This window comes from Notothenia coriiceps, unplaced genomic scaffold (genome assembly GCF_000735185.1).
Source record: "Notothenia coriiceps isolate Sejong01 unplaced genomic scaffold, NC01 NC01_scaffold00006240, whole genome shotgun sequence".
Taxonomy (NCBI): domain Eukaryota; kingdom Metazoa; phylum Chordata; class Actinopteri; order Perciformes; family Nototheniidae; genus Notothenia; species Notothenia coriiceps.
This window is the reverse complement of record NW_011338941.1, coordinates 12712-32753: the sequence shown is the minus strand read 5'-3', so window position 1 is coordinate 32753 and position 20042 is coordinate 12712. Positions and strand designations below refer to the sequence as shown.

The 20042-nt window shown below is 39.4% G+C and overlaps 3 protein-coding genes across 5 annotated transcripts in view; 2 read left to right on the top strand and 1 right to left on the bottom strand.

The window, feature by feature from the left end:
- Positions 1 to 1182: 1182 nt before the first annotated feature.
- LOC104943570 (very-long-chain enoyl-CoA reductase-like) lies at positions 1183 to 10188 on the bottom strand. Its single transcript, XM_010769020.1, has 6 exons — positions 10079 to 10188; positions 6662 to 6712; positions 3277 to 3328; positions 3114 to 3158; positions 1659 to 1762; positions 1183 to 1355 (listed from the first exon to the last, which is right to left on the bottom strand). Exons 1-6 carry the CDS (start codon positions 10181 to 10183, stop codon positions 1236 to 1238), a joined length of 477 nt encoding a protein of 158 aa, XP_010767322.1. The 5' UTR covers positions 10184 to 10188; the 3' UTR covers positions 1183 to 1235.
- LOC104943572 (hepatitis A virus cellular receptor 2 homolog) overlaps positions 7953 to 20042 on the top strand; it is a 16636-nt gene continuing 4546 nt past the window's right edge. Inside the window, exons 1-4 of one of the 3 annotated variants that reach the window (XM_010769024.1) lie at positions 7953 to 8357; positions 9255 to 9314; positions 17730 to 18068; positions 19077 to 19232. In XM_010769024.1, the coding sequence (XP_010767326.1) occupies positions 17837 to 18068; positions 19077 to 19232 (388 nt within the window). In that variant the 5' untranslated portion in view covers positions 7953 to 8357; positions 9255 to 9314; positions 17730 to 17836. Of the gene's footprint in view, positions 8358 to 8603; positions 9315 to 16353; positions 16580 to 17729; positions 18069 to 19076; positions 19233 to 20042 lie in introns of those variants that run through there. The other 2 variants (XM_010769022.1, XM_010769023.1) reach the window with 2 other exon arrangements.
- Positions 11714 to 14815, top strand: LOC104943571 (dnaJ homolog subfamily B member 1-like). Its single transcript, XM_010769021.1, has 3 exons — positions 11714 to 12090; positions 13410 to 14017; positions 14126 to 14815. The coding sequence occupies exons 1-3, from the start codon at positions 11871 to 11873 to the stop codon at positions 14357 to 14359; spliced, it is 1062 nt and encodes a 353-aa protein (XP_010767323.1). The 5' UTR covers positions 11714 to 11870; the 3' UTR covers positions 14360 to 14815.

Below are 20042 nucleotides of genomic sequence, written 5' to 3'. Positions count from 1 at the left end.
TACTTAGTAGTTAGTAGTAGTAGTAGTAGTACGTAGTGTAGTGTGTGTGTGTGTGTGTGTGTGTGTGTGTGTGTGTGTGTGTGTGTGTGTGTGTGTGTGTGTGTGTGTGTGTGTGTGTGTGTGTGTGTGTGTGTGTGTGTGTGTGTGTGTGTGTGTGTGTGTGTGTGTGTGTAAACCGCCCCGCCCCCTCACACACAGACGGGGGAGAGAGATCTCTCATCTGGATTGGAAATGTCGAAAATACATCAAAGACGCATTTTGAAGTCTTATTGCATATCAGAAACGGAGTTGGCGAAACTAAAACTGCAATATAATGTTTATGTAGCAATAATACATATGAAATATCTTTTTTTTAAATGTGTCCAGTACCGATAAAAAGACCGATAATGTCGGAGCTTAACGGTACCACTGTCTTTAATAATTCAGCCCCGGGGCCCCTTTAATACCGGGGCTCGATACCCATCCCAAGTTAGCTGTACTGTAGTTATCAAAAACAGGATGCTGCTAACATGGTGTCAATGTGGAAAGAGCACAGCTTAAAAGGAATACGCTTGATTATTGACTAACATAAATACCACTCTTGTGTCTGCATGTTTAACATAAAGTAAGGCAATAGCCAGCAGCTGCTTAGCTAAAGACTGGAAATTGGGAATGTCTGGCCTTTTTTATCCTACCACATATTTGAATTTAATGCGAGATTGGCATGATCTATATTTAGTTCCCCAAATTAGATTTGTATCAAGTCATTTTACACTATGTTCCTTGAAGTCTTGTTATATATATTTTTTAAGTAAAATGATAAAACTACATTTTTAAGCAAACTTCCATGTTTGGAGTTTTTAAAAAAAAAAATACAGTTTTAAAATATCATAGTTTCTCTTGCAGAAACTTGCCTCATCCTTTCTTGTTTCAGGCTAACGACAAAACTTAGAGCTTTCACTTATTCAATAGATATGACTTTGAAAACAAGTTTCAAAAGTGCTGCGGTTGAATTCACATGTCAAATGCTGTTTCTACTGTGACTTATTTTATACTGGTAGACAGTTGCATTAAGTGAAATCAGCTTGCATGTGTTGGTGAAGTCACTGGTCTGGTCTGGATGTCATTAATGCTTGTTTATTAGTGACAGAGAATGTGGTTTAGTAGTGAGAGTGAATTTATATTTTCTGGAACTTTAAGAGGAACAAGAGAGGCGCTACTTAATTATAAAGTGTGTGAAGATGTGAGTAGGACACTTACTGAACGACCCAGTGTTTACTGGTGGAAAAGTCATATTTGGAAGCGTAGATGAAGGGAACTCTGAAATAGAACATCAGATAGAGGACCAGAGGACCGGTGTACTCGGTGAGAAAGACCTGAAGGAAAGAGGGACAGGGTAAGTTTGAGCCTTTTTAACAGTTTAAGTGTAGCCCTAATGTCATAATATTGATATTCTTTTTATTGCTGTGTTAGAAAGATAAATATAGCCGTCCCGCTCCTGGCAGAGCCAATTTAACTATGACACACACACTTTTTTTACCCAGAGGGAAATCTCAATATAGCTCTTCTTGATCCCAGTCTGATGTATGTGGGCTTGTCAGGATTGTTAGATTGTGACAGCACAACATGCCCATGCCCCCGCCCCCCCTGGCCTTTTGGCGGCTCCATGGTGTACTCACTGTGACCCAGCTGATCTGAGCTCCCAGGTCTCTGAAGTAGAAGGTTGCTGTGGTTCCCACAGGTAGTTGCTGCAGGACATCCTCGTCCTTCAGAGACTTCCCCTCTGAAACACAGACAGGATTACTTCAGGAGACATACAGAAAATGAGGACTTGATTACAGAGGGAAGTAATAAGATGTTCCCTTTAAGTATACTGGCAGAAAAAGTACTTCCTGTCTAGTTGTACTAGATAGGAAACTCCATCCCAGGAACTTTTATAGAATTATAATTGTTGTTATAAATAAACCCCATACAGTTTATTTAGAACTCATTAAAGACATGGTTAATAAATACTCTTGTCGGCCTTAAAGGGGCCCAATACAGTGGTGCAGTGACGAGTCCTAAAACCCAGAAGTGAGTTAGCATTTTACCACTACCGGTTCCCTCGTCTCAGAGTCAATGGGATTTCTCCATACAGTAGGATCTTGGAAAATAGCTGGAAATAAGGTCTGTGGTTGACACAAATTTAAGAGACGGATCACGTTTTGTTCTACGGCATTAAATACATCAGCATTGACCCCACTGGTGATTTTTGAAGAGTTTACGTATCTGAAAAACGATGGTTGTTAACAAGTGGCTGAATAGGACTACAGAAGTTGTACGTCATTACACCGAACACGTAAACACTCCCGCTAAGTTTGTTTTCCCTGTTCTGCTTGGAATTAAGTGCCTGCTTCCTGCAAACTGTTAAAACAAAAAGGTTCAACTTGTAACAATTTTAATCTGTATTTTTGAATATCGATCTTAAATTGGCGTGACGTTGAAGCAGCAACCCTGCTGTAGTTCGTTTATAGCATAACGCTAGCATTTTGCTTCTGGCGACTAGATTTATGATTTGATCATTATAAAAGTAGGGTAGACATGTGGAGATTATCCGGCTGAACAAAACGTGCATTTATCAAACAGGTTCGTTCTCCACAGACCTTATTTCGAGCTATTTTCCAAAATCCTATGGAGAAATCCCATTGCTTTTTTGTCGAGGGAACCCATGCGCAGCTTACTTCCGGGTAAATACGTCATCCCTGGATCATTCTATTGTTCTTTTTGGGGTTTTCCATTTCCTGTAGTGTGTTATATAGGTTTGTGTGCATGCAAATGGTCTGCAAAGGCTAAAATCCCTCCCCTCCCTCCCTCCCCCCCACACACCCATGTTTACATAGTGACATCACTATGTAACATTGGCTCTTTTATTGGCTAGCGCTCCAACGCATTGTACGTGATATGCTAAGGGGAAGGACAGCACTAAGCGGTTGACTAATCACAACACAGCCGGTCAGCTAACCAATCAGAGCAGACTGGGCTCTGGTTTCAGACAGAGGGTGAAAAGAGGTGCTGCAGCACAGGCAGTATGGCATTAACCCTTAAATGAACAACAAATATTTAAACAATAGTAAGTCACTCTTTGGCTGACTTACTGGCATCAAGGCGAATGGACTGTCGGGTTGGGTACCACTGAGGATCTGAAACAGACAATAATATGTCACAAACATCTTTAGACAGGACATACATTTTTTATTTTAGCTTGATGTTAAATCAGATTTATGAGGCTTTAGTCGCCTGCAGAGAGACGGCACTCACGGCTCTTGTGGAACATAGACTTGATCTCTCCGATAGTGGCATTTGGCTCGACCTGCAAATAGGGTATCAGCAAATCAGTAAATTAGTAGAGGGACACGTACACAAAAGGAACAGATAATAACCCTGTTTTCCATTCATGAAGGGGGTAAATTTAGCTTCCATACCCTGCGGATGTGGTTCATTTAACAGCTGGTATTATGGTTTCAAAGCACACACACATCCACAGCCAAAGTACACGACCTTGTGCCAGGCTGCCAGAAATTGCCCAACTACCCCAAATATAAACCCAATGACTTCAAAACGGAAACATGAAGAGCTCACAGAGGCAGATCCGTTGTCACAGTTGTTACGGGATGTTCTGAGGACATCAACACATTCCGAACATGTGATCAAATGGCAAATCTGTTTGATTTGAGCAGCTTTCACACTTCATTCTGCTGCCAGAGCCCCCTCTTGTGGAGTAGTAAAATTGTTAAAAAGAAAGAGTAACATCGCTTACTCCTATTGGTTTATTTAAAATGTTGTCTGAGCCCTAGGATCTGCTATAATACTGAGCGCTTTAGTTTAAAAGGCAACAATACGTGTACACTAGAGCTTTAACAAATGTTTATTATTTATATATTTTTTGAATTATATTTATTTCTGGGTCCGAAAAATGTCATACAATTATTTAAAAAATGGCCACCAATGTTTTAAAAAGAGCAAATAAGACTGGCAAAGCAAATACCAGTGTTTTTGCACACTACACATGTAAGTACTGACTAAATATGAATTATAAATATAACTGGATGTCTGTATGCTGTTATCGTTTGATATAATTGGTTTTTATTACTGTGCTGTTTCACCAATTATGCTCGCATTTAATTTGAAACACATTTGACTTCCCTAACCCATATGAAATGTGCTCCATAAATCAAGATTGGCACCTTAAGCATTAATATTTATATTTGTAAATGACAACTTTTCTGACTGATAACCATTCATTCATTTAAGATTATTAAACAAACTTGCTTAACACAGGTGCATATTAACCCTATTTTCATTTTTTGTCCTATATTCAGTATACAGAGAGTTATTAAACTTGTAAGACATTTTGTATTGGTATGAAAACAAACTCAGCAATGCACATTACATCCTAATAACATCTCAGGCATCCGCTTCAAATTTCTGTCAGGCCTCTGACATTTAGGAAGCTGGTGACAGGTTTCTCTAAACATTTTAGCAGTAGGCCTATATTACCCTGCTGGCCATGCCTCACTGTGCTAAGACGCTTCTGTGAAATGTAAACCTCTATGCGGCCCGTCACATTGACCAAGCAAAGGTGTGAAGACCAACACTAGAAAATATAAAATGATGTACTAATTTAAAATTTGATTGCAAATCATCAGGCCTTTAAAGAGCTGAACCACAAGGACACGGTTCAATTACATGTCAATGTTTGTCAGAGACCACTTAACGTACTATTAACCTGTGGCCAAGACACTATCAGATTACCAAGGCAAGCACTGTTCAGTATAGACAGTGTGGTAGGTAGGGATGGGTATTGTTAGGATTTTATCGATACCGATACTGCTTATCGATACCGGTATTTTTCGATACTATTTATCGATAGTTTTAAATAATTTGGTGCTCAAAATTATAGACATGATTACAAGATGTGAAGATTAAACAACAGTCATTTTATTGTAATTTATTTGTATTTATTATTTAATGTAACTTTTTCAATGTCATACCAAGCAGGTATGAGTGTGTTTGACAGTGTGTCTCTGGAAGGGTGGCGGTAATTAGGGGCAGTTCATAAATCCATGTAAACATGACCATTATTCAGTTAAAACGAGACGCTGCGTGCGCACCTCCTAAACCGGAAGCTCCGGTCGGCTAACCATTATAATCCGTTTATTGCGTTTATTATTTATAATTGTAATTATGGATTATCAGTAATCATTTTCAGCACGATGACATCACTGAGAAACCACCTCGATGTGACCCTTGCCCCCACCACCTCCCTCTCTTTCAACAGGCTTCATTCAGTATTGAGATCACTGGGAGCGTCCTAAACTCTGACCCAGACATGATACAGGATTTGAGTTTTATTTCTAACTCAGTCTGTTAGTTCAGCGCCGTTAGCCTACTTTAGGAAACCAGTCCCATCGCGGGGCTCTCTGCCCAGATCCTGATCTATATCTGTCAGACTTTCTCTCCTAAAGGTGTTAATATTGTGCATGGTATCACCATGGGAACTCTGCTAAGCCGACAACAGGGTATAATCCAAGAAGGATAGCCCTTTATACTTGGTGGTCTTGAAGAGCAGCTTTTGAGCCTGGCAGACTAACACCACTGTAAACTTGGCTAAGTCGCACACCAACAGCACACTAAACCCTCCTAATGCAGCAGCACTGACTTACAGGCAATGTGCAAGGTACTGTAAATATACCCACTAAAACAATGAGCTAAAACATCCTATCAAAATAAAAGGTGAGTAATACAACACTGATACACTCAAATCCAGACTAAGTCCATCAGTCTGAGTCTAAATACGTTATTGTGTATCATCTTTAAAAACATTTGACATGACATTTACACGACATGACAAGAACACGGTACAGCCCCAATGAAAGCCGAGAGCTTCCAGTCTCAACAAATTCTCTCTAGTACTTCTATGAAGGTCCTCTGAGTCTAAGCTGCTTCCAAAAACAAACTTTTTGGAGTCAACAATAGGTTATGTGCAGACTATCTTCCTTTTTCCAGATATGTGCTGCATTTTTCATGCCCATGTAAAGGGATTGATTCTTTGCCCAAAACATACATTTGCTCAGCATTTTGACCAAGTCTTACTTTCCATTTTCATAGAAATACCTTCCTTGTTATATGCACCTTAATATGTAAAGACTACATCTGTCTTCAAATTAAATCAATTTTTCTTTTTGGGCACCAGGCATCTGTCTAACAGTGTAGAGGGGTGTCTTGGGACTCACAAGTTGTAGAGCAGTTATTTTATTGGTGTAACTTCTGACATCAAGTAGGCTGTTGTGTTGGTTTGCACAGCTGTACAGTTGTTTATGCCATGTTGTTTACCAATGTGATGTGTGTGCACAGATAACCGCACACAGACAGCAGGGTTGTGTTGCGTTGGGACTGTAGTCTCATTTACACACACACACTGACAGACAGCGAGGTCTAAAGCAGCTCAACTATGTTCTAGAAAGCGCCTGACTCACATACACCAACGCTTTTTACTGTAATATAATGTGGGGGCAGAAATACGGCACCTCTTGCATTAGGAAACACACAAAACAGCTACATACAGCTGTAAAATACTTTTTGCAGAGCTGATGTTAGAACAGAAATCCAATGAAAACAAACACATACAAAAAAAAGTTCTCACCTTGTCCAGGAAGCAGAGCTTGTCCTTGGTCTTGGCATCCAGTATCTCCACCTCAAAGAAAACAACAGCTTTTTTAGTTTTTTTAGCAGGTTTGCGTTTGGCTGGGGCTGGAGCCGGCACACCGTTAGCTGGCTTTTTAGTGCTGGTAGCCTCTAGTGCTAGGGCATCCATGTCCACAGTGCTCCTCCTGCACTCGCTTTATTCCCTTCTTCCTCGCGGTTCTCTTGTCACTCTTCACCTCTCAACTGTCTCTCCACGCCAGACCATAGAGAGCAGCAGCACTCAGCTGTGGAAATAAATCTGTCTCTACCCTGCTTCTCCACCCCCTACCTCCTCTCTGCCATTCTTTCACAGTCCCTCCCTCTTTGCCCCACGCTCATTCCTTCACTTCTGCTGTGTTGCTTTATTTAACTGCTAGCGTGGACATATGTCACATGTGTGTGTGCACAGTTGCATACACAGGAATGCCCAGTATCCCCCTGGAAAACTATCAGCAGTACATCATCTGTGTGTCAAGAAGGAAGCTTCTAGAGACAGAGCTATGTTTCCAGTGACTCGGTTTCGAAACATAACTCGTCCCTAAAAAAAGGTCACCTGACGACCCGTGAAACCTCTCAACCCCTGGTTGAGTGGTAAGATGGTGGAGAGGTATTATGACGAACAGCAACACCCCTTTCCCAGTTTGTCCCCACTCTTCCTCTCCCCAGCTAAATATAAACGTCTACTGCTAACTCTGCATGACCAACCCTTTCCCCAAGGACCCCCACCCGTCTACGACTATGTGATGATGTCATGGGCTAATGGTTTAAGACCCTCTGCAGTTCTGTCCATCTGTCCATCTACAGCCACGATGCACATCACCAACCTTTGATCAGACACCTAAATGCAGCACTCTCAAGGTCTCTGACACACACTGACTGCTACAGTGTTTTGTACCTTCAAACTAAACGAAGTAGCCAGTCACTCACACAGGGAGTCACCTTTTCCTACCACCAACGGGGGATAATACTCGAGACTCTGAGGGCTTGGTTGGGGCATTCCCTTTGGAGAAGCCCACCCAACACCCACCCTTCCAGTCTCTTATGACCAACAGTAAGTATTCAGTTACCATAAGAAATGTAAGACTTAGCCACAAGGGGCAGCATGGGAGTTAAGTCCAGACATTTATCTATGGAAACTTTCAATTTGCATAAAAGCCCACCTTTGCCTCCCTCAACTTTGATCAAAGAAATAAATGTATATAGGTTTTTTTCTTTTTTAAAACATAGCTATCTGATGATTTTGTGTCGTGCCATTTTACATCATGGCATAATATATGTATTTACTTGTTCAAGATAAGCATTTACTTATTTATGTGAACACTAGCCATTCTAAAACTCAAATCAGTGTTATTTGTAATGGATTTACGGCCCTGACAAACAAGCTGCCTGTGTGACAAGGTAAACATTCATGTCTTCCTAAATCAAGCAAGAAACCTGACACTGCAGTTAGGACTTCTGAGAAAGACCCCCATCTCAGTCTTCCCGGTGCCAGGCATACCCACTGCCACTGAACCTCCCCCATCTCATCTATATAAAGCTACTAGTAGTGAGTCAGTCCTAATGCTCTTTGGGGTGAGGGTGAAGCAGGGAGAAATAACCTTTAATTACTACAGCGGACTGTTGCTGTTCTTCGCTGGTTCGCTTGATATCCCAAGGTAAGAAGACACTTTTGAAATCTAGAAATATAAGGCCTTCGTCTTTAAACAGATTAGCAAACCATCTGGAAATGTTAATATGCTCCAAAAGTTTTTTGTTAGCAGATACTAATATCCGTGTGTAGGAAAGAGAGATCATTTTGGAAGTCATGCCGCCTCGTAACTTGGGTACTATCTGGTGACTGTCAATCTATTTTATGACTCAAGTGAAAATAAATGTCCCAAGATATTGTGAATTTAAAAAAGAAAAAAATGCAGTAGTTTTAGTTTGTCAAATAATGTGTGTTAGGCTTTAAATTGATCCGTTGTGCCATGTAAAGCATGCAATTTACAAAACCTAAACAGTGATCACTATTATGATTGAATCAATTAACTTTTTTTTTTTAGAAGACTTCTAAGGTATACATAGAGGAAATATTAAACTCAAAGAGCACCTGCATGAACATGTGCACTGGTTATGGTGTCAGTAAGAGTTCACAACTAGCAGGGACCACATTTTATGACTTCAGTTAGCATACCCGTTGAAGATAATGCTCTTAGCACTTACCTGAGTGACATACTGGGTGGTTTAGTCGCAATACTGGCACCTTATAGGCCTGAATATCACACAGTGGCCTCACACAAACATGTGCAGGCTTATTTTATGCAGTTAGTCCTGGGCATGCATAGTTATACCTGTTGTAGCTTATGTTGCAATAATGACCATTCACTGTCTTATCATGCAGTTTCAACAGCCATGGCCATAAAAAAGTGAGTCAAGCTAATATATTACAGGTTTCAGGGGTGGCCCATTTTTACATATGGCCATAAAATCGGTCAGTCCAAATAAATATTGACACAATGTTTTTTTGGGGAAAAAAGCCTTCATGATTGTAATGTTGTTGCCCCCCCTTACAGGTTGCAACAGCCATACTGTCTTCAACAGGAAGAAGGGGAACAGGAGCAGCCACTGGTTGGGTCAGTTTCTGTCAGACTCCTGCAGATCCTGTCTGACGGGTTTTGGTGCTCATGAAACTCCTTTTCATGACTTTTATGAAAGCTTTTAGTGATTGCAAGTGTTTACTGGTTAAGTATAGCAAACATTTTACCTTGATGATAACATAGTGGAACAGCCCTGTGGTAAAAGTGTGGTTGTTTCTGAGAGACAAACATTGTTACTTTTTTACCCTTTCCAAGTGACTTTCTGTCATCCACTTAGGTCTGACTTCAGCGTCAAACAACATATTACACTGAAGCCTTGAAGATTTATTTCAAGTTTAAGTTTGCGCACTTGACTGTTCACTTGCATTATTGGGTAATAACAAGATACGAAGCGTCATGCGCCGTTCCAGCCAGAGATGGCGATGATGTGGAGTTTTATCCTGAACAGAGGTCTCTGTGTTTAGCTAACAAAGACATCCAGCATATATCCTAAAACATGATAAATATGCAACGAAAATATAATTCGGCATTACTGTGGAGGCAGAAGGTCGACTTTGAGGTACGATATAAGCCGATATATATGCCATGCACCGATAGGCCACAAATCACCGTTCCTAGCAACCAGCCCATGACAGGCGGCGTCGCTGCATTGTGTGATCCTCGCTGCACATGTTTAAAGCTATAAAGTGCCTGTTTTGGTGGAGTTTACTTTAACAGAAATCACAGCCACATTTCGTATTGGTCTGATGATTACATTATGGCTCCATTTAGGGGTTTCAAGTTTTAAAATCACTTCTTACCTCGTAGTGCTTCATCTTGGCAGCTTGCACCCCCTTCCTCAATATCCCAGATGATTGACAGAGCCGCCCTCCACTCAGCGAAGTAACGTGCAACTGCTGGACCATAGTAGGCGGGACCTACGTTGGTTTTGCAGCAAATCAAAACCAGCAACATTCACGCCATTACATTATCACGTACACTATCAGCAACGTAGCCAATGAGATTTGAGCAAACGAAAAGGTCGCTGCTAACATAATTGGATTTATCCATCGAGTTTAGGACTAATTTCTTTTTGAGAAGCAGCTCTGTCCGTCTGTGCGCAGGTGGAGCAGACTGGAGATTGAACCACCTTCCTTAAACTAAATGCATGTCGTCTTTAGTTTAATTGTATCTCTCTTTTCTACTTGTTTTTTTTTTACTCTTTGTGACAAGTAACAAGTTAATTTTCCCTAAGGGTAATCAATTAAGTTCTTATTTTAATGTTTGCAATTGCTTTTGCCTTATATCAAATCTGTATTTGCATTATACTGTATAAAGGAATATATGTGTACAGTGTGTTTTCCTTGTGTTTTTAATTGCCCTAAATTAATAAAGTTTGCCATTTGTCCGGTATGTTTTCACTTAATATTCTCAAACCCAAGGCAACATTAAATAGAAAGGTACATTTCAAAAACATGATTTTCTTGTACACCTGCAAAAAACACACTGAGGACAAAACGACCACACATCACTGTGAAATGTAAAAACACAAAGCATAACAGTTATCTGTGAAGCCATTTAACCTGCAGTGATTTTTTTAATTCAAACTGATACGCCCCTCTTATCCTTGAAAACCCGGGAGGGAGTGGTGCTAGTGGAGCCTCGCAGCAGCGATACCCGCATAACCGCATAGGTGCACACAGGCATAACAAGATTGCTGCCAGCAATGTAGTCAACGTTTCATTTTGGTATGGAAGGGGTTCAGTGAGGGGAGTATTTTTAAGGCTTACATAGCAAGTATTCATTCCATGATATCTCTGCTTGGGACATGATTTGTGATATGATCTGCCATGTCAGTCATTTTCACAGAATAATGTACATGTAAGCATGGAATTATTGATTTACTTTATTTGAGTAATTCCATTGTATGATATTTATACCCAACGTCTGTAAGAAAATAATTGTACTTTTGACAATTATTAGATGTTTATAGCTACTTTTTAGATTAGGATTTTAAACTAAAAGCAACTGATCAATTTATAATAAACAACACATTGTTAAAGATTGAACATGTTTGCTCATCACACTGACAGGGTGTGGTGGGGAATTGAAATCATACAAAAGAAAGTTGTACCAGACTTGTTGGTGTATCTAGTATTACCAACAGGATATTATTAATGTGTGGGATTTTGGGTATCACTACACTGTATTAAAGTGAAGTTATGAAATATGCTACATTAAATCACCCAAATTGTGCAAAAAAAAATCTTTCTGCAGGCTACTTTGTAGACGGTCTCTTGTTTTGAGTTTTGGGTTCCCCAAGTTCGGATCCCTCAGTATCTTTCCAATGTATCAGAACCAGTTTAGTGAGACTGATAAGGCATGGTATGTTAGTGTGTGACAATATTTCCGACAGCCCTTGAAGGCAGCACGTCGTGACGTCGCGGTGGGCGTGTCGGGGAGACTTGAGAGCTCGAGCTGTTTATGGAAAACTCTAGAAGTTTCCACGAGGTTTATAAAGAAAATACCCGGGACCCAGGGTTCTCAGAAGCTACAGAGCACCGACTGAGGACGGACTATAAACAGCTATAACGTTTATAAACAGGCCACTGGATGGTCAAAATGGGTAAAGACTACTACGAAATTTTGGGAATTAAAAAGGGAGCGTCGGAGGACGATATAAAGAAAGCTTATCGTAAGCAGGCTTTGCGCTTTCATCCAGACAAAAACAAGTCGCCAAATGCCGAGGACAAATTCAAAGAAATCGCCGAAGCTTACGACGTTTTGAGCGACCCGAACAAAAAGGACATTTACGATCGTTTTGGTGAAGAAGGTAAGATTTCACATAGGAATCATTAGCCTGTGAGAATGGGGATAACCAACTGATTACAGGCCTTCAGTAGAGGCTGGTTGTGAGGCACACAGGAAAACCACCAAGACATGTTTCTACAAGACCAGGTTAAAGAAGTATAACTGAAATTATGTGAACGTGAGTTGAGAAGGGCAACTTAATGTTGTTGACGTCAGGATGGGGCGGGGCTTAGCGTAGCAGCGTGCTCTTGTATTTGGATCAGATTTGGATGTTTGAACGGTGTTGTCAGGGGCGCTTTATAGAAACGAGAGGTGGGGCAGTGATTGACATGTACTGAAATACTTCAGTGACTAGTAATACCTGTTAAATAACTTTAGTACATTTAGGAAATACGTGATGATAAAAACAACACATTTGTAATTGAATGGAAATCTTATAAGAAACCCTTTTTTTAAAAGCTCTGCATCTATTCACTGGAGATGTAATGGCTCCCCTGATGTGTAACCATGGCAACATCATAATTTGGATCAACAAATGTCGGGTTACATGGATATCATGTTTTCCCCCCCTGGGATAACAATGTTTGTTTGCATCAAAGACATAATGTGAACATTTAAAATAACTACTCATTTAATGGCAACACTAAAAATGTATTTAATGGAAATTATGTTTATCAAGGGAAACTCTTCAATGCATTCAAGCTAAGGATATTTCCAAATACGGAACCTGACAAGTAATACTTCTGCACACAGCTTGAAAACAACGACAGGCGCTGTAGAATGTTGTAAGTTTGTGTCACATTTTTTATGGTGGTGTCCGTACACAAGAAAGATAGATCTTTCAGGGTTTTATCCGACATTTACAAGGTCTACATATCCACTTATTCTTACTTTGTGAGGCAATTGTTATGCACAGAATCGATTGCAAATTCCAAAAGACACCCATGCTAATAGTGAATAGAACTTTAAAAGTAACATTGAGGGACTTTTGTATTGTGTGTTTGTTAGTTTTATTGATAGAGCACCTCACAGTAAAATATGCTGCCTGTGTTGCCATTTAAAATGGAAAATGTGTTGCTGTTGCCATGACTTCTTAGCCTCTCCAATTCATTTATCAAAATGCTTTGCCCTTTACTTTGTAGCTTGCCTGCACAATCAAAACTGAGAAAGGAAAAAAAGCAATATGAAAAGCTATAACTAACAAGAACAATGTGGGGAAATACCATAACCTATAACATGAATGATGCTATAATGACTCTTGAAATACATAATTTATAATACCATTAGAGTGAATTAAGTCGTTTTGGTGATACATTACTTTTTGTGGTTTCTCTCACTCAGGTCTGAAAGGCGGAGGAGCACCAGCTGGTGGTGGTGGTGGAAGTGCTGGGCCTGGCAACTTCAGCTACTCCTTCCAGGGCGACCCCCATGTCATTTTTTCAGATTTCTTCGGTGGACGTAACCCCTTCGATCAGTTCTTTGGTGCCCGCAATGGAGGCCCAGATGAGGACATGGACACTGAAGACCCTTTTGCCCGCTTCGGGATGGGGGGCGGTGGGATGGGCGGGTTCCCTCGCTCCTTCAGCTCTGGCATGGGAGGGATGGGACCTCACAGTAGCATTGTAAAGAAGCCTCAGGACCCCCCCGTGGTTCACGATCTCTGGGTTGCGATGGAGGATGTGTTGTCAGGTTGCACAAAGAAAATGAAAATCTCCCGTAAAAGGCTGAACCCAGACGGGCGAACAGTAAGGAAAGAGGATAAAATCCTGGAGGTGCAGATAAAGAAGGGGTGGAAAGAGGGCACTAAAATCACATTTCCCAAAGAGGGGGACCAGACCCCCACAAACATTCCAGCCGACGTGGTTTTCGTGGTCAAGGACAAGGCCCATCGGGTATTCAAACGTGAGGGCTCGGACATCGTTTATACAGCAAAGATTTCACTAAGAGATGTAAGTTTACATATAAGATAGCTTTTTTGTCACTTGTGTGATTTGCATACATATAATGACGTTTCCTGATCTTAAATCATGTTTTATTTCTCCCTTTATTTCCATCAGGCCTTGTGTGGCTGCACAGTCAACGCACCCACACTGGACGGCAGAACGGTGACCGTGTCAACAACAGATATTGTGCAGCCAGGGATGAAGAGACGCGTGAGCGGCGAGGGGCTGCCTTATCCCAAACGCCCCGACCGTCGAGGCGACCTGTTAGTAGAGTACGAGGTCAAGTTCCCAGAAAGGCTCAGCCAGAGCGCCCGGGACACCGTCGCTCAGGTCCTCCCGCGATCCTAAACCACACCAACGGACATCTGGGACTTTAGGATTATCACACTAAGCTGCCAACTATTTTGTCAGTCATTCATGTGCCGTTACAAATCACTTCACAAAAGTAAAGACAGATTTGTGAGATACAATTGTGAACGCTGTCAAACATAGTATGAGAAACCACCTTCGGAAAATGCTAACCATAAATGACTGCAGCATTTCAAACAATACCATGTAAATATGACCAATATTGTTTGCTGTTTGGTTTACTGAATAAGATTATATTTTGATGAAAAAACAAACATTATAACATGTACAGCATATGAGGACAGTTCTAGTTCTGTTTAAATAGTTTTGTTGGTATCAAAGGTTCTCCACTGGAAAAATGTTGTATGAAATTGCAACATAAAGATTGAATTGTTTTTATAAATTCAACTCATGTAAAGTTGATGGAGAAAATAAAATGTTGTCTGGCCTGAGAAACCTTCACTTCATGGAAAGAATGTTAATGCTAATGTTTATTAGCATTGCAGCTCACACAGTAAAAACAACAACTCTACATTCATGTGTTGATTGACTGACTTTCCCAGAATCCTTATGAAAGATCAATCCCCTGCAGCCACTGCTGACACATGAGCGCAACGATGAAGGTCTGAAAACATCATTTATTTTAAGTTTTCACTTTCTTGCAAAGGGCCACCCGCAGGACCAGGGTGTTGCTCTTTATTTCTGCAGGGGCTAAAAAAGGAAGTTTACCTTAAGCTTAAACTGTATAGTCATGTTTAAGCCTCAATTATAGAAAACCATATCTGACTAAGGTATTGCTAAGTCTTCCTCTCTTTATAAACTCAATATTGACTTTCACATTTCTACTGGATGTCTCCCACAGATCTCTCCATATTTAACCATATTTTAAGCTGGAACACTTCAATCACTTAATGTTTCATGTCTAAAATAAATACTTTTTTGGAAATACTCTTGTTCCCTTTCCCGCCAATAGTGAGATGAGAAGATAAATACTTTTCTCATATCTGAATTAAAGAAAGAAGATCTATCTAGCGAGATTTAAAGATACTTAAAACATGTGTTTTGGACCAAGCTAGTTTCCCCCTACCTGTTTCAGTCTCTACGCTAAGCTAGAAGAGCAGGCTACTTGCACATTTGCACTGAATGGATAGATATAAGCAGTTATAAAATAGACCAGAAGGACAATATACGTAATTTCCAAAATGTCAAGCGATTGCATTAAAAAAAAAATCTCAGAATTTGAGTAGATACATGTGAAAACACCAATCTTGTGTTATTCTGCATGTTAATGTCAGACATCTAAGCAACAACTAACACAAATGTATGTTTTCTTACTGGATTGAGACTTTAAATAGTCCAGGTTTTGTGATAAATAAAACCCTGTCACAGCTAACTTTATCAATTTATTATTTCATAGAAAAACATTGGAACTGTTTTAATCCTTTCTTAAAACAAAACATGAAATTTAGCCCTTCTCACACATCATTTTTATACAGTCCCGAGACTTCGCTGAGTGGCTCGTGTAAGGACACGCTAACCCTAATAAAAGGCCTAAGTGGAGCGAAAGGTTTCTGTGGCAACTTAAAGGTCAGAAGTTAGTCAGAAATACTTAATTTTTCCTGGGGGAAATTGGGTTTAGTGCAGTTGCCCTGTTTTGGAATTAGATAATATTATATTAAAATATGAAAAAGATATTAATATAAAAATAACTTATAAGATGTAATAAAATTGAAATGTGCACATTGTACTACAGTTCAACCTGATGTACCCTGATGGTGAAGTGGCCCTCGGGCTCTGATACCCGTGACACAGTCAACAGACAGCTTTATGACTTTGATGCCCTCCAGCTTCATGTGCACTGAGGCAGCAGGGCCAGCATCCAGAGCCGAACAATACATATAAAGACTGAAAACAGTTCATATGTATCACTGTTATGGGCTGGTCCTGCAGAGAGATGGGGGGCTGGAGAACTACAGTCAACTGTATAATCTCTGTTGTCAAAAAAATGTTGTCAAGAGGCATGTTCAATTGAGAGAGACAGCTGCACAATCACAGCCTTGTAGCTGATCACCAAGACAATCACTTTTGTATGACACTGAATCAGATGACTACACTTTGAAGCGGACCACTGCTTATTTTCTCTGTCAGCTGGAAAAAAACGTTTTTAACCTTAAGCAAGAATGAGGATTCTTCATCTTGTAATTTTTTGCTGCATCTTGGGTGAGTTTTTTTCAAACCATCCGAATATTTTTATTTCTAAAGGTTACATTGTGAATTGGTTATAAATGTACTTGTTAATAAGGTGTACATTTATTGATGAGCTTCTTCTAATGCACTGGTAATGTTCAGTATAGTCAGTGGTGGATCGTAACATAAACCTGAGTTCTGTCAGTATTGTTTTATGCTACTTCATACTTCTACTTCACTACATTCTGGAAGCCAATACTTTTTAACTTCACCACATTTATTGGAAGCTACTTTTGAGATTTAGATTATTATTTCAACAAAGTATCAATCAATCTATAAATGAACTTTGACATATTATTTAATATGTATGCAGCAGCTTTATAAAAAGCACTTAAAATAAGCCCTTCATTTACCAATTATTACAAACAAACTAGGACATCAAAAATCACAATCCAGAAATTAAGAATATACAATTCTGAAATGATCCATTACGAAATAGAAGAAATACTTTTGGTACCTCAAGTATAGATAAATAAGATTTTGAAAGCAATACAATTTAGTATACTTTTACTGGTAAAAAATCTGAGTACTTCTTCCACCACTGGGTATAGATTTTAAAATTGGTCTTTTTTTTAAAAATAATTTAGTTTGAACACCATTTAAATATTTCTATCATAACTCAAACTTGCTTGCAAATAAACCTTCACAACCAAAAAGTGAAAGTCTACTGAATTAAAGTATGATATTGTATTTAAGATATTGAATCCGAGTTTTTTGTAATAGTAGAAGTAAGAATGTCTACAGATCTTCGATTAACAATGAGAAACTAAATATGTCAAATAAATGTAGTGAAGTAAAAATTACAACAATTGCCAACAAAATGTAATAAAGTACAAGTATAAAGTAGCATAATGTGAAAATACTCAAGCAAAGTACAAGTACCTCATTTTGTACTTATGTACGGTTACATTACCCCACTGAATGACATTATATAAAAACACGAACGTGTTAAGCCACAATTCAAATCAACCAAAAAAGGTGAAGCTGTAAAGTTATCAAGCAGATTATGCTATTGTGTTTATTTATGTTAATAAGCTGCCTGGTCAAGCAATTTAATTTCATCCAACTGCAGTTGTGTAGATATCACCATCATGTAACAAAGGCCCTTTGTTCCATAATGCAGGTGTGTGTGCTAAGGCTTCAGGAGTGCTGGAGGTGAGCGGCCATGTTGGAGGAGAGGTCTCCATCCTCTGTTCTGGCACCACCACCAACAGCTCTGAACTCTCCAACATGTACTTCTGCAAAGGAGACTGCGCCAGAGAAAACATCCTGATTCAAACTGAGAAGAAGAGTTTGGCTATCACGCGACGAGGAAGATACAGCATGGAGGTCAGCAGAGGGGATGGAGCCTTCAACGTGACCATAAAGATGCTGGAGAGGGCCGACACAGGGACATATCAATGCAGACTGGAGGAAACGTATAGAGTGTTGCACCAGGAGGTCAATCTCAAAGTCGAAGATGGTACGTTCCTGGGTAGATGCATACAAAAAGTTAGCAAATTGCTTGAGAGAGCCGGGCTTTTTCGTAAAACAATGGATGTCATTCATCCTCCTCATGCAAATCATTTTAGCACAGTCACACTTAGCCAAAAAAGTCCCTGAAGCGAAAAGGTCATGGTACCTTAGATCAAACAACCTCTGTGACAAAATCATTTGAAACCTGAAGCTGTTGTTGCATTCAAGAAATACAGAGGCTGTGGAGTGGAGGAAACGTATAACATTTTTTCACCAGAGGGTCACCCTCAGAGTGGCATGATGGTAATTTTATGGATTAATGCATAAAGGTTCCCGCAGGCAATGAGGCACTTTGGGGCGTTACTGATGCACTATTTATCTTCTAGTCAGGAGTGGTTATTTTTGTATGAAACAAAGGTCACAGTGTACGCTTTTTCATTATAATATGACACGGTCATGTTGAACCAAAACCTATAAATATAACTGATTCTGACTGCAGAATAAAACCAACCAAACTGTATGTGGAAAATGATTATTATATGTACTGCAGGTGTAAAGCTTAAAGGTTATAATACCATGTATACATTACATTGTTTTATTTTTAAAAACTGATCCGAGTGAACATATGTGTTTGTGTGTCCATGTGGGTGTGGAGCCCTTATAATAAGTGTTAATAGTTCATAATCATTAGACATTATTTTGAAAGCTCACACTAATTTCTTAGTTTATTTAATGTGCTAGTGCTGCTAACATGTAAATTAACATTCTTTATGCAATTTTTATAATGATATTATAATAATGAAATAATAACAACAATAATAATAACAATAATAATAAATATAATAATAATAATAATAATAATAATAATAATAATAATAATATTAATAATAATAATATTGTGATGCTGTGAAATTGATTATACTGTGAAATTCTCCGGACGTTGCAACCCTTCCTGTGATGTATCACGAGTTCACAATATTTCTTGCCAGTCATCCTTCATCCTGTTCTCCCGCAGCCTCCACTGTTCCGGTCGGATCCCCTCCCTCCACCACCACCCCCTCTCTGCAGACTGAAGCACAAGCTCTGCCCCTACGCAGCTCTGCATCCAGCACTGAAGCATCAACGCTGCCGACTACAGAGACAAACCAGCCAGCAGCCACCAAACTAAAAGGTATATTTAACAGTCACTGTTAGCAGCTGTTCTCCTGTTGCAGGCCTCAAAGCAGCGGATACCTTATTGGTCAGTTTGGATAACAACTTAAGTCACCTTGCACTCCAAACTGTGTTTTCTTTGTGTAACTTCACTTGGATGGAGTCACCCAACTAGACATTTTTGGTTCTAAAAACATTCTGAGAATGTTACAGTCATTGTTCTAGGAAGGTTTTCAGCGGGAAGTTTTTGTTTGGTTCTCAGAACGTTCTTCTGAAAGGTAGGATAACGCTCTCTAAAAACATTCTTAAAATGTTTGGTGATAACCTTCTTAAAATGTTTTTGAAAACATTGTTAGAACATTATGCCCTACTATTCTCAAAACGTTTTCAGCAGAAGCTTTTATTTTGGTTCCCAGAATGTTCTTCTGAAAGGTAGGATAACGTTCTCTAAAAACATTCTTAAAATGTTTTTGATAACATTGTTAGAACATTATGCCGTACTGTTCTTAAAACATTTTCAGCTGCAAGTTAGATTTTTTATGTTGCCAGAATGTTATTATTTTAGAGAAGGATAACATGGTTTATGTTAAAGAAATTATGCAAATGGTCTATGGTAACAATTTACTAAAATATGTTTACATTATTTTAACATGAAGATATAATATTCCTGTAATTGTTCAACTCAAAATTCCTGGGTAAGTGGACTGACCACTGTGGTCATTAGGATGATTATTATTGTTTACTTAACTATTGGAATTTGACTATTAACACATGTAAAAGACTGACACAGAATCAGTTGGTGAAAGTAACATTTGTTTATTACAAAAGG